The 13,189-nt window shown below is 48.4% G+C and overlaps 1 protein-coding gene across 2 annotated transcripts in view; it reads right to left on the minus strand.

The window, feature by feature from the left end:
- Nucleotides 1-13,189, minus strand: part of ITGB3 (integrin subunit beta 3) — a 53,438-nt gene that overhangs the window by 14,700 nt on the left and 25,549 nt on the right. For both annotated transcript variants that reach the window (XM_039250665.1, XM_039250667.1), the window contains exons 3-10: nucleotides 12,491-12,686; nucleotides 11,173-11,425; nucleotides 9,712-9,874; nucleotides 8,913-9,074; nucleotides 6,488-6,583; nucleotides 5,978-6,067; nucleotides 5,132-5,266; nucleotides 3,040-3,469 (exon numbers count right to left, since the gene is read on the minus strand). In XM_039250665.1, the coding sequence (XP_039106596.1) occupies nucleotides 3,040-3,469; nucleotides 5,132-5,266; nucleotides 5,978-6,067; nucleotides 6,488-6,583; nucleotides 8,913-9,074; nucleotides 9,712-9,874; nucleotides 11,173-11,425; nucleotides 12,491-12,686 (1,525 nt within the window). The remainder of the gene's footprint in view (nucleotides 1-3,039; nucleotides 3,470-5,131; nucleotides 5,267-5,977; nucleotides 6,068-6,487; nucleotides 6,584-8,912; nucleotides 9,075-9,711; nucleotides 9,875-11,172; nucleotides 11,426-12,490; nucleotides 12,687-13,189) is intronic.

The following is a 13,189-nucleotide window of genomic DNA, read 5'->3' on the forward strand; positions in this document are numbered from 1 at the left end:
AGATCTGGCAGGTTCTGCATCACGTTGTGAGTTATCCTTAGGTAAGTTAATTAAGGGCAAGCCTGTCTTATGCAGGCCTCCCTGTTCCAAGACACTGCAGCACAGAACCTGACTCAGGGGTGTCTGATCAATCTACGCTCACGGATGTGGTGGGTGGGGGAGTCCCTTGGGGACCAGGATGCACACCCTGATGTTTCAGACGGTGGTGCTGATAATAGATAACCACAAAAGGCCATGCCTCCACGGGGAGGGGGAAGGCCAGAGGCTGGGGAAACAGCCAAGTCATAGCACGGCCCCCTGTCGACCACTGCCTGAACCAAAGAACAGACCACAGGCCAGTGGCCCAGGGGAGAGATAATGGAGAACTGGTCTACCAACTGAATGGTCAGGAATCACGCATGCCCCCTGTTCACCCAAACGGACTGAGTGCCTGGCACAGAACAGGCACTTGATAAGTGTGTCCCTGAGCACCCGTCACTGGAGAGTGTGACGGTGACACCGCAGGATCCAGACCCGAAGCCAGTAGGCACACAACACCCGGGCTGGCAGTGGGGAGGGAGATCTCTGGGAGGCTGCCTGGGGTTCCCAGGTGAAGTGGGTGGAGCACGTTGCTGACCAGCCTTCCCGCACCGGTGAGAGGCAGGAAGCAGGCTGCTGCACCCGGCAGCTTTGGTCTGTGGCACTGGTGGGGCCAGCAGCTCAAGGAAACACACTCTGCCTGAGGTCCCTCCCACCCTACCTCATGCCAGACCAGGAACCATGAGGCTTGGAGGAGTGGCCCTCTCTCTGTCCCCAGTGCCCTCAAGACCTCGCGTGGGACAACCCTCTGCCCCTCAGCCCTAACCTTCTCCCCATGGTCTCCGACATCAAACTTACCCGTTCCCTTTGGTACTCTGAATATGATGTCAATACTACTCAGTAGTAAAATGGGCTGAAATTCCTGCCTCACCCCCTAATTCAAACTGCTGTTGGTGGATGTATATGTATGTGGACCTGATCTCTCTCTTTCTCCCCTAATGCCCTGATACCAATTTTCTCCAATCTCTCTCAAATTTTGTTGGCATGAGCAAAGGAAGCAATGTTGTGGATGATAAAAAGAAGCCATTTTTATGTGACTTGGGCATGCCTTAGAATGACATCGATTTATGGGGTGCCCGGGTGGCTCAGTCAGTTAAGCCTCCAATTTCAGCTCAGGTCATGATCTCATGTTTCGTGGGTTCAAGCCCCATGTTGGGCTCTGTGCTGACAGCTCAGAGCCTGAAGCCTGCTTGGGATTCTGTGTCTCCCTCTCTCTCTGACCCTCCGCCTCTCGTGCTCTGTTTCTATCTCTCAAGAATAAATACACATTAAAAATATTTTTTAAATTTTTAAAAAAAGAATGACATAGATTTACCTTTCTAATCAAGTTTTCTTTTTTAAAATATTTTTTAAAGTATTTATTTGAAAGAGAAAGAGAGGGGCAGAGAGAGAGAGAGAGAGAGAGAGAGAGAGAGAGAGAATCCCAAGCAGGCTCCACAGTGTCAGCACAGAGCCCAACATGGGGCTTGAACTCACAAATCCTGAGGCAAAATCAAGAATCAGGCACTTAACCATCTGAGCTGCCAAGGCACCCCTTTCTAATCAAGCTTTCTTAAAGACAGATGTTCAAGTGAACATCTGGGTGGATTAGTTCAGCTCCTCTAAGCCCCAATGCAAAGGAAGCCAATCTGGGCCATAAATTTGATCACCATAGAAGCCAATTATAATCTGTTAATTAACCACACAATACACCCATCCACCAACCCTAAACAATTTGCAAATGTCTTCCGACTTCTCTGTCCCAAGAAGGATCAAGCCTCAGTGATCATAATTCAGCAAAATCCTACCCCTAGTACCCCCACTATTCCGGCTGCCGAGCTGTGTCTGCGAGTGGTGTCACTTGGTCGAGCAGGGGAAGTAGCCGGGGAGCGGTTTTTAGGGCAAGGAAAGACCAGCTTGAGATTTTTGGAGGGCCTCAAGACTCCACTGAGTTTTGTAATGAGAAGGACAAAAACTCAGTATCCTGCAGGTAGAAGGAGTCAAAATCATAATCCCAAGTTTACAGGCTCGGCCTCTCCGTGGCAATCCTTTCCAATTTCTGTGCTGTCTGGCATGCCAGCCACGAGTCTTTAAGTTTATTTATTTTGAGAGAGAAAGAGAAAAAAAAAAAATCCAGTGGGGGAGGGGCAGAGAGAGCGAACCCCAAGCGGGCTCTGCGCAGTCAGCACAGAGTCAGAGGCTTAACCTGCTGAGCCACCCAGGCGCCCTTGGTTTTTCATTTAACTTCAATTTATTTAAATTTTAAATAAGTTTTAATTCAATTTGATTAATTTACATATAAATAGCCACATGTGGCTACTCTATTTGATAGCACAAATCTAGAATCCAAAAAGTGACAGCCGAGCCAACAGTGATAACAAAATCGAGCCAACATTTGATAAGAGCTTAGGACTTTCCAGTCATTGTTCCGAGCATAACGGCTGGTTAAACGTGATCATTGCCTTGCTTTTTCACTGTTTTCCAAGTCTTGTGATGAAATGACAAATTCATGTAAAATAGTTACTACTAACTTTACTGTATATTCTGATATCATGTCATCTTCTGAATCTGTAACTACTAAAAGTCTAATTACAGTCAGCCAGAAATTCGTTTTTCTACCTAAAAAGGGAGTTGGTCCATGTCCTCGACACGATCATTAAGAACCAGTGACTTAAAGTATTAGCAGAATGATGGGTGGGAGGAAAGAAAACAGCGGTCTTCACCTCCAAGCTCCCCCATCCCTTCCCCGGCTCTTCTAGGAGAGCAGAGGCTCACTTCCGCTCTGTGTACCCCAAGGGCAAGGACGCGGGCCGCAGAGGGGAATTACAGAGAACCTCCTTCCTGTTTTCTGCCACTGGAGCTGTGCGACCATCCCACTCAGCTCTGCCTGCCCGGCCTTAAGCCCCGGCCTAAGTTTCCAGAGGCCGCGGATGTGGGAGCGTGAGTGGGTGCAGGGGCGGGAGGCTGTGCGGTTTTACTCACCCGAGCACATCTCCCCCTTGTAGCGGACGCAGGAGAAGTCGTCACACTCGCAGTACTTGCCCGAGATCTTGCCAAAGTCGCTGTTGTGGCAGACGCACTGGCCACACAGGCACTCGCCCCGCTGGCTGCAGACGGGCTGGCCCTCCCGGGGGCTGCACTGGTCCTGCTGCGACGGACGGTAGTCCTCTTCGGAGCACGCGCACTGGGCCCCCAGCCAGCCGGGCGCGCAGCGGCACACCCCACACTCCAAGGTCCCGTTGCCGTTGTTGCAGCGGAGGCTGTAAGGCTCAGCACGGGCCTGGCAGGCGCACTGACAGTCGAAGGTGACCTGGATGGTGAGGCTGTCTTTGAAGCCTACAGGCTTGATGGTGAAGGACTTCTCCCTCTCCTGCGGGCAGCCTCGCACCTTGGCCTCAACGCTGAAGCTCACCTGGGTGGAAAGTAAGATGGCATTCAAGCCTGTTATCACTCCAGCCCTGGAGGGAAAGAAGCCCTGCCCAGCCCTGCCCAGCTTTGCCAGGGAAAGTACGAACTGGGTGTCTCTTATCCCCCAGCAACCTGGAGTTCCTCAGCCTCCAAATGATCAGGATCTGCAAAGTAAAACGAAAAGCCTGCGGGGTAGGGGTGGGAGGAGGCTCAGTAGGTTGAATGTCTGACTTCAGCTCAGGTCATGATCTCACAGTTTGTGGATTCGAGCCCCGCGTCGGGCTCGACGCTGACAGCACAGAGCTTCAGATTCTGTGTCTCCCTCTCGCTCTGCCCTTCTCCTGCTTATGCTCTGAAACCCTCTCTCTCAAGAAGAAACAAACATCTAAAAAACTCAAAAGAAAAGCCTGGGGACAGTTGTCCAGTTATATCTGGCTGGGTGCACAGACATAATTTACAGTCATGAGAGACGCTGGGGGTTTTTCGCTTTGTTTTTTCTTAATATATATTTATTTGGGGGAAGACTACGAGTGGGGGAGGGGCAGAGAGAGGAGGACGGAGGACCTGAAGCAGGCTCTTTGCTGACAGGCTGACAGCAGTGAGCCTGATGTGGGGCTCGAAGTCACAAGATCATGACCTGAGGAAGTTGGACACTCAACCGAGCCACCCAAGCCACCCAGGTGCCCCTGAGTATATGTGTGTGTGTGTGTGTGTGTGTGTGTAATTCCACCTGTGAAATAAGCCAGCTCAAGCAGAACAGAACCTATGATCTTATAAAAATTCAGCTCCGGCCAAATGAGCTAGCTGGATTGATTATACACAAGGTCAGTAAGACACACGAGACACTATCTGGCACCACTCGATGCCACACAGTGACCAACCACAGGCTCAGGATCTACTATTTAATTTCCACATAATACATCATCACTTGTGCAGTCAAACACCTTTCTGGCCAACATTTCTTAGATAGGATATGTGCACGTGTTCTAGAATATAGACAGATGTACAGTTGCATAGAAATAGATATAGAGATGATAGAGATACAGATGATGGAGATACAGGTGATACAGATGATAGAGATATAGCTGTCCCCTTTTCTGCTTCCCTCCCTCTTCACCAACCCCTTCCCCTTCGGCAGAAGCAGACGAGAACCACCTAGGAAAGAAAGCCATAGAGGCCACAGGGGGACTGGAGGGGCACAATGAACATTTGTGCTTGGAAGTCAATGAGAGTTGGTATTTGGTATTTTTGCCTGTTCCATTGCTGTTGAACCTCCAGCGGCTAGAATGATGCCGGACGCAAAGTCAGCGCTCAGCAACTACCCATAGATGACACTGCCATTTTACACTGTAGAGGAGAGACAGGTATTACCCTAGGGGAGGCTGGAGACAGGTTAGGGGCCGAAGGTAAGAAATATTTTCATTTGCAGTAAACAAACTGGTAAGGTAAGCTAAATGCAAGTTTTAAACAAAGTCTCCACTCAGCAGAGAAGTTTAGACACAGGAGCCTCAGAGGAAAAGGCTGGCAGCTCCATTATCTCAAACTTGTAATAACCTTCAGGAAGAAGGTACAGGGAAGGAAGGGGAGGGACGCCCACAGATGCCCGGGGGCCCAGGCCAGGGTCAGAGCTGCGGCCTCAGCCCCTGCCCAGCCCAGCCCACCTCACCGTGTCTCCAATCTTGAGTCCGACACAAGACTTGAGACCTGGGATGACCTCATTGTTGAGACAGGTGGCGTTGAAGGATAGAGACAGCTCCTCGGGGAGGTCGCGCACTTCCAGCTCTACCTTAGAGCGGATTTTCTGAGCAGAAAGGGGACAAAAGGAAGTAAGGAGATGAGCTGAGAGAAAGTAGATAGGAGCGAGTTCCATCCCCAGTAAAATCTCTCAGGTGGCCCCGGACTCACCCTGGCAGTACTGGATGTTGCGGTTTGCCTAGAAGCTGCCAGAGGAGAGCACTCTTAGGAGCCTATTTCTTACAATATTTCCTGCCCAAGACCTGCTCCTCTCTCTCTCTCTTTCTGTCCCCACTGGCGTCTAGATGAGTCTGGGTAAAATCTAAACCAGCTACACCCTCCTGCAAGCCTCGGAGAAAAATGTGCAATAAGGGAGGGCTAGTACTGGGCACCTTGGATAGTAGCCTTTTTTACCTAATTTTTAACCAACCTCGCCTTCCCCTTGGCTCAGCTCCCTCTTCTCATTATTGTTGACACCCTGCCCATCACCTGTCCTTCCTCATCACCACCCCCATCCTCTCTTTCCCTTCCACCTTCTCTGAGCTCTTCCACCCACTGCTCCTAACACTCCCCTGAATTTCTTTCTGAGCCATTTCTCTCTCAGAAGGCTGCACTCCTCCCAGTGCTGGCCATCAGCCAGCCTCTAGAAGAATAAGAGGAAGGTAGTGAAGGCAGCATGGTGGACTAGGATCCTCGACTCCCAAATCTGAGGTCCCCCCTGGGAAATGCCAAGTGAGGTGGCCTCTCAGCGGGCTCATCCCCAGCACAAGACACTTACCCCATAAGCATCAACAATGAGCTGAAGGACATTGCTGGAATCAGTAGACAGAATCCCCACGGTCGTGCCCGGGATGAGCTCACTGTAGTTCTAGAAAGTAAGACAAAGATGTGCAAGGCTGACTGAATGAAGAGGGTGCTCTCCAAAAGCCCACCCTAAATCAGATTGAGGGTCTTGAAATGAAGATTGAGGGAAGGATGGGATATTTTACTTGTCACTGCCAGGAACAAATCCAGCAGTTTTTCAGCCCTGAGCAAAATTATAAAGACCTTCTAACAACCCTCACCCCCACTGAATTACTCCCCTTCAGCACCACAGACATCAACACACCCAGCCTGTGAGGTTCAAGGTTGGAGGAGACCATAGAAAGGAACCATTCACTCCTGGGAACAGGCTGGAGGAGTGGCTTTCCTAGTTGGGGAGCATGGCTCGTGCTAGTGTGCATGGGTTCCCAGAACCAGGTCCGCCCACCGCAGACCCCACTCCAGAAATCCCTGAAGGCATCATCACCTTGTAGAGATTGACTACATTTCTCGTTACTGCAAAGATCAAATTGATGTTTTTCTGGGATAGCTTCTCGGTCATCAGCCCCAGAGAGGGATAATCCTGTAAAAAGGGAAGATGTGAAGGTCAGTTAAGAATTCACCTGGATTCTACACCTTGGAACTTGGCTGATTTGGGCCATGGCCCAGACAGTGGTGGTGCTTAAATCTTTTCACACCATGAGCAATGTGAGGCAATGGATTAAGTAGCAACACAAACCCAGCTGTGAACTCCAGGGACGGATGAAGAGGCAGAGGCTGGCGGTGTCAAAACCAAGCATCTCAGAGAGCCTGGGTGGCTCATTTGGTTGAGCATCTGACTCTTGATTTTGGCTTAGGTCATGATCTCACAGTTCATGAGATCAATCTCCACGTTGGGCTCTGATTCTCTCTCTCTCCCTCTCTCTCTGCCCTTCCCCTCATGTTCATTCTCTCTCTCTCTCAAAATAAATAAAACATTAAGGAGCACCTGGGTGGTTCAGTCAGTTGAGGGGGTCATGATCTCATGGTTTGGGAGTTCGAGCCCCATATTGAGCTTACTGCTGTTGGCACGGAGCCCACTTCTGATCCTCTGTCTCCCTCTCTCTCTGCCCCTCCCCCGCTCATGCTCATGCTCTCTCTCAAAAATACATAAGAATTTTAAAATAAATAAATAAGCAGAGAAAGGAAGGAAGGAAGGAAGGAAGGAAGGAAGGAAGGAAGGAAGGAAGGGAGGAAGGAAGGAAGGAAGGGAGGGAAGGAGGGAGGGAGGAAGGAATGAAGGAAGGAAGAGAGAGGGGAAACCAAGCATCTCTTTCTTACTTCTAGACTTTGATGCATTCATACCAGTGAGCTGTCAGGCCTCATTTTTTCTCCCACAAACTCATTTAACAAACATGTAATGAATGATACATATATTAGGGTCTCTGATGCCAAGGAGCTCGGAGTCTAGTGCTGAAGACAGGTACATACAACACAAAGTGAGCGGCATCACAAGGGGATGTTGGGGCTCGAAGAAGTGTCAGAGAAGCGCTGGTGGGTGTCCAGCAGAAAGGAAGGAGGGAGATGCAAGGCAGAACTCCGAGTCTTCCTACCCTCGGCTCTCCATCCCGCATGTGTCAGGCCTCATTTTGAAGCTCCTTCTTGTTTTTCAGCTACTGACAAGTGCCTCGGCCTGGCGTGCGCAATCCTCCCCAACGTGGTCTCAGCCTTCCTGTCCACACAGCATTCACCTCTCTCCCTCTTCCACTGACCACTGAGCTAGCCTACCCTTTCTCCCCCATGGACTGGCCTTCTTTCTAGTAATCCACCTCCTTCTTTAGGACTCAGCTCAGGTCTCACCTTCTCTGCAAGTCCTTCCTTGACTATCCCAGTTCATGATGAGCTTTCCTCCTTTGAATGCCGAAAGCTCATATTGACTGAGCTACCCCATTTCACACTAATCAGTCATGCACCGTGTGTTATTGGTAGTACATCTCCTCAACTAAACCAAAAAGGGTAGGATCCTACTTCGTCTCTTTGTCTCCCTCAGCCCCTGGTAAGGTGTCTTGCATAGATTAGGTGTCAATGGTTACTGACTCATCCAGTGCCTGGTTCTGCCCGACTTGGACGTGGCTGACACCAAGGAACTTGAGCCACAGTGGGGATGCTGGGAGCTGTGAATGTGTCCCTGGGATCCTAAACCTTGCAGGAAGCTCATGAGATCACCCAGCTTGGGGGCTCCTGCCTTTACCCAGGTTTACCATTAAGCTAGCTACACGAGGAGTAGTTATATTGTCTTTAAGAAATGTAGAGCTCACACCTCCCCCCCAATACCCGGGATATCAGTATTCTGAGGGTCCTACATTTCTTCCTGGCTTACAGCCATTTAACTCCTCTCCTGTTATTTGACCTACTAAGGCCATAGAAAACAACTTAGAAGTCTTCTTATGTATTAGCTAAATCATCCTTTCACCTTCTTTCTTTTGGCCCTTTAACCTTTCCCCATAGGAATGGATCTCCATTCTTCAGATGATCTTTGTCTCTTTTTCCTCTGCCTTCTTCCAATAACCACAAATGAGCATGGTATTCTAACAAGAGGCTAATCTGTGCACAGTAGACAGGAAGGCCCGCTTTCCGGCTAGACCTGCAAAAGTCCTCTGGGTCCACTCTGGATGCCATGCTGCTGCTGCTGGAGGCAGGAGAGGTAGCGGCGACAGTGACCACAGCCAGGACAACTTCTGATGGCTGTGCAGGCCGTACAGGGGATAACGGTGTCCAGCTGGTATGGGAGGCAGTGGGAGGACAAGCCAAAACAAGCTCTACACCCTGCCCAGGGGAAGTGCCGCCATTTCCGTATTCATACAGACTCTGCCTGGATTAGGGCAGCGTTGGCCAGAGTGAATTGGGACCATAGGTGGTGCCAAGAATCTCACCATGGTAGTGGAGGCAGCATAATGGTTGTCACTGCCCATGTGGCACTGCCCATCATTGGGCTGGACGATGCCTGCCAGCCTTCCATCCAGTGCAATATGGGTCTTGGCATCAGTGGTAAACACCAGCAAGTGGGAGGCATCATTCCTCCAGCCAATCTTCTCCTGTTAAAAAAATAATAATAAAAGCAAAAGAGAGAAAGCGACTTAAGCCACATCATTGGTAGAAAACAAAGATTCAAGGACTTCCAGGTGTGAAGGGCTAAACAAGTCATCTTGATGAGGGGCCTTGGTCCCAGTCCTTGGAACACGGGCCAGAGCTTTTCCAATTTGAGGGTTTCTGTTCTCTTAGGAAAAGAGTCTCAGCTGATTAGTTCAAGCAGCTGAAAGACACCTGCTTCAACTCCAAATATAACTTTGCCAGTGATGATCACATGGCCCATCTAGAAAGCCACCTGCAGGTACAGAGGTGAGCTGGGCTAGAGAAATCCCAACCGAACACCTTCCCACTTTGCTAAGGTTAAGTTAATCCAGCCTTGACTCTGATACCCTTCCAGAAAAGGTGGGAAGATGATCTTCCCAGAAAACATCTGGGATCACTGAGGTTCAGAAAAATGTCAGTTCTGGCCAGGGAATGATACAAACAAAGCTTGCCTAACAGGAGAAACGTATTGCTCACACTATACAAAACTCTTTGTTTCTCTCTCTTATTGCACACAGACACCCCCACAGTTGAACCACTTTCTTCCCCCATTTTAATCTATGCCAACCACACCTGGCACTCCATGCCCTCCAAACTCACATCACAGACTGTAGCCTGCATGATGGCATCAAAGCCACCCTCTGGGGCATCTCGGTTCCGCGACACATTCTGCTTCTTCACTTCCTCATTGAAGCGGGTCACCTGGTCAGTTAGTGTCAGCACATGTTTGTAGCCAAACATAGGCAAACAGACGTTCCTTATCCTGGGGGAGAGAGAGAGATAATTTAAGCAGCAACTCTGATGGAAAAGACTGCCTGAGGAGTAAGAGGGAGAGAGGGCGAGATGAACATGGATAGCACAGGGCCCAGGTCAATTCTATACAACCACAATTAACCACACAATTCAGACTCCAAATCCCTCAAATCATCCAAGACATCACATTGGCTTTGCCTCCAGCTAGCCTACAAGATAAGACAGTGAGCTATAGAACCAGTCTGCTTGGGTTCAAGTCCCAGCTCTTCCACTTACTAGCTATGGGACTATAGACAAGCTTCTCTCTATCTAACCTATAAAAATGGGGACATGATAAGTCATATCTCATGAGTTATTGTGAGGCTTACAAGAGTTCATTCATGAAAGCACTTATATCCATCACCTTAGACTTAACACTTCTCTAAGGTAACATTGAGACAAAATAAAGCAAAAGCTCATCAATGACTTCATATCCATGAACCATCAACAAATTGATAGATCTGCACTAGACTAAACCAACCAATAGTTGGTTTAATTGACGGCTGACATCTTTACTGGGGAAACTTACAACCCAGACAGAAAGTTAAAAGGGTACATCATATAATTTTGAAAACTAAAAGGTAAATTCATACATTGTGTGGCTCAGTAACCATCATTTTAAATTATTATACTCCATGGATTTTCATAGCCACCACCAATTAAATAAGCAAGCCATTCAGTTATAAGCCACAGTGTCAAGAGAGGCACATTATTATCAATCTGCAGACTATTAGAGGGCTCGATAAATATCATTTCCACTCTTTTTATATTCTGCCAGGACTTAATCCCTTGCATTTTAACTCGGTAGTACTCAAAACCTTGATGATGAAGAGGACAATGGAATCAATCCTTCTGAAAATATAATTCCTCTATTTATTTATCCATAAATTTCTCTCTACTTTTTATCTCATTTCCCTCTCATTTTCTCTTGTGTCCTCCTTCTTTGTGACCAAGACCAAGAAGCTGATGAGCTTCTTTCTGGAAATTCTCCACCCTTTCTAAATGCCCACCTGTCTACTCTTCTTCCCAAAGGTCACAAAGGTTTTGGCAGCTACTACACTCCAAACAACCTTGAACTCTGTTGATACAATGCTCCAGGTCAACAGGCTAGCTCACTTACCAGACAGGAAGACCAAGGTAGAAAAGAGATAGGATTTGGCCAGATGGCAGCCAACAAATCTGCCCCATAGCTAGAAACAGACAGCAGGACTTGGACTGCCTGAGACAAAGAGGACTGAGGCTGCCCTGGATTCTAGAGGAGAGACTTACTCATAGCAGGGGTTTTTGATGGCCTCTGGTGGGGAGATGTACATGTACGGTGACACAGGCTTGTCCACAAAAGCCCCAAAACCAATCCGCAAGTTACTGGTGAGCTTGCGCATCTGGGAGGCCAGCTTGGTGCCCAGGTTCCGGATGTTCAACAGATCATCCATCATGGAGTAAGACAGGTCCATCAAGTAGTAGATATCCACAGGGTAATCCTCCACCTGCCGGACTTGCACGGAGAAATTCTTCGAATCATCTGGAAGGCAAGAGGATGCTTGTTGTTCTCCTTTTCCCCCTCTGAGACTTAATAAGTGGATTTGGACACAGTTGGAATTGAATAACTTCTTGATCAACCCAAACTGAAAGCCCTGGTCCTGTCTCCTCTCCTCTTATAATTCTATTCCTCTTACAATTCTTGATCCTCTTATTTATTTATTTGTTTATTTATTTATTTAGAGAGAATGAGCAGAGGAGGGGCAGAGAGAGAGGGAGAGAGAGAATCCCAAGCAGACTCCGTGCTTCACACTGAGCCAGACACACGGCTTGATCCCACAACTGTGAGATCATGACCTGTGCCAAACTCAAGAGTGGGACCTTTAATCAACTGAGCCACCCAGGCACCCCGATCCTCTTATTTTTAACCTCATTTTTTTCCATCCTAAAATTATCTACCCTGCATCTGTCTAACCCTCTAGGTCCCAAGGGTCACAGAGGTTTTGGCGGTCACAACACTCCCAACTCTGTAAAAGGCAGGAACTATGTCCGACACTCCTCTGAAACCCATACCACATGCCTTGCATGAAGTTACTTGGTAAAAGTCTTCTTGATGTAATTGTAAAGTCTAAATCAATGCTTCAAAAAGCCTGTCTCAGCCTAATCCTTGTCCCCCAAGGTCTCCTGCCCCTATTTTCTCTGCCCCCATGCCCTTGCCCCAATCTTACCTGGAAAGGGGGCTTACAACTACAGATTACTTTCTCATCATTGGAGCCTCAATGCAAAGCTATAAGTTAGGTAAAACAAGCATTGGGGGAAAGAAGAAATAAACATTTTTTTCCGAGCTCCTACTATATTAAAAGAGTTAAGTAACTTGCCCAAGGTGAAATAGCTAATACATGAGGCAGTCAAGATTCAAACTCAGATCTTCTGATTTCAAGTCCCAATACCTTTCATTTTCTTCCATTCTCCTGCCCATACCAGCCCCCAACATCTTCTCTTCCCACCCCATTTCCATTGTGAGCTTTGTCCCCAAGGTTCAGGCCACCACCTTGTGCCCGGTGCCCATCTGTCCGGGATCCCTCCCCACAAAGAACCTCACCCTTACCTGGCCGTAGCCGGAGTGCAATCCTCTGGGGACTGACTTGAGTAATCTGGGAGCTGTCTCCAGAGCCCTTGTCGCTGAGCGGCTTGGCCTCCAAGATGCGGGCCTCACTGATGGGGAACTCGATGGACTCCAAGGCACAGTTATCCTTCAGCAGATTCTCTTTCAGGTCACAGCGGGTTGAGCCCAGAGGGAGTGCCTGGAAGACAGGAGCCCAAGGTAAAGACCATGGTCAGAGCTATGTGGCTCTCTGCCTCCTGCAGGCTTTGCCAACTCCCAACAGCCTAGAGTTTGCACAGCACTCTGGAGCTAAACCAGCATAACTGAACTCGGGTGGTCCCTCCTAAGATAGCCCATTGTACAGAAGGGGGAAGCTGAGGTACCAGAAATGTTGGGTGAGTACCTGGTTCAAGGATTGGTAGCTAGAAAGAGGGTCAGTAGAGTAGGCTGCCTGTTAGACCAGCAGTTTTCAAACAGAAATGCAACCCACACGTGGGTCCCAAAAATTCAATGCAGAGGATCTCAACCATCAATTTATCAAGTAAAGTACAGCCAGTATCGATGTCTATAAATAGTAAAAGCAAATACTGGTTTCTGATATTTTTATATATTGGGAGTTAGATATAATAAATGATGATATGCAATGTGTATCTTTCTGTAGGTCAGAGTCCAACGATTTGGAAGCCACTGTGTTAAGACACT

Source organism: Hyaena hyaena, unplaced genomic scaffold (assembly GCF_003009895.1).
Source record: "Hyaena hyaena isolate Hyena2069 unplaced genomic scaffold, ASM300989v1 scaffold_378, whole genome shotgun sequence".
NCBI classification, from domain to species: domain Eukaryota; kingdom Metazoa; phylum Chordata; class Mammalia; order Carnivora; family Hyaenidae; genus Hyaena; species Hyaena hyaena.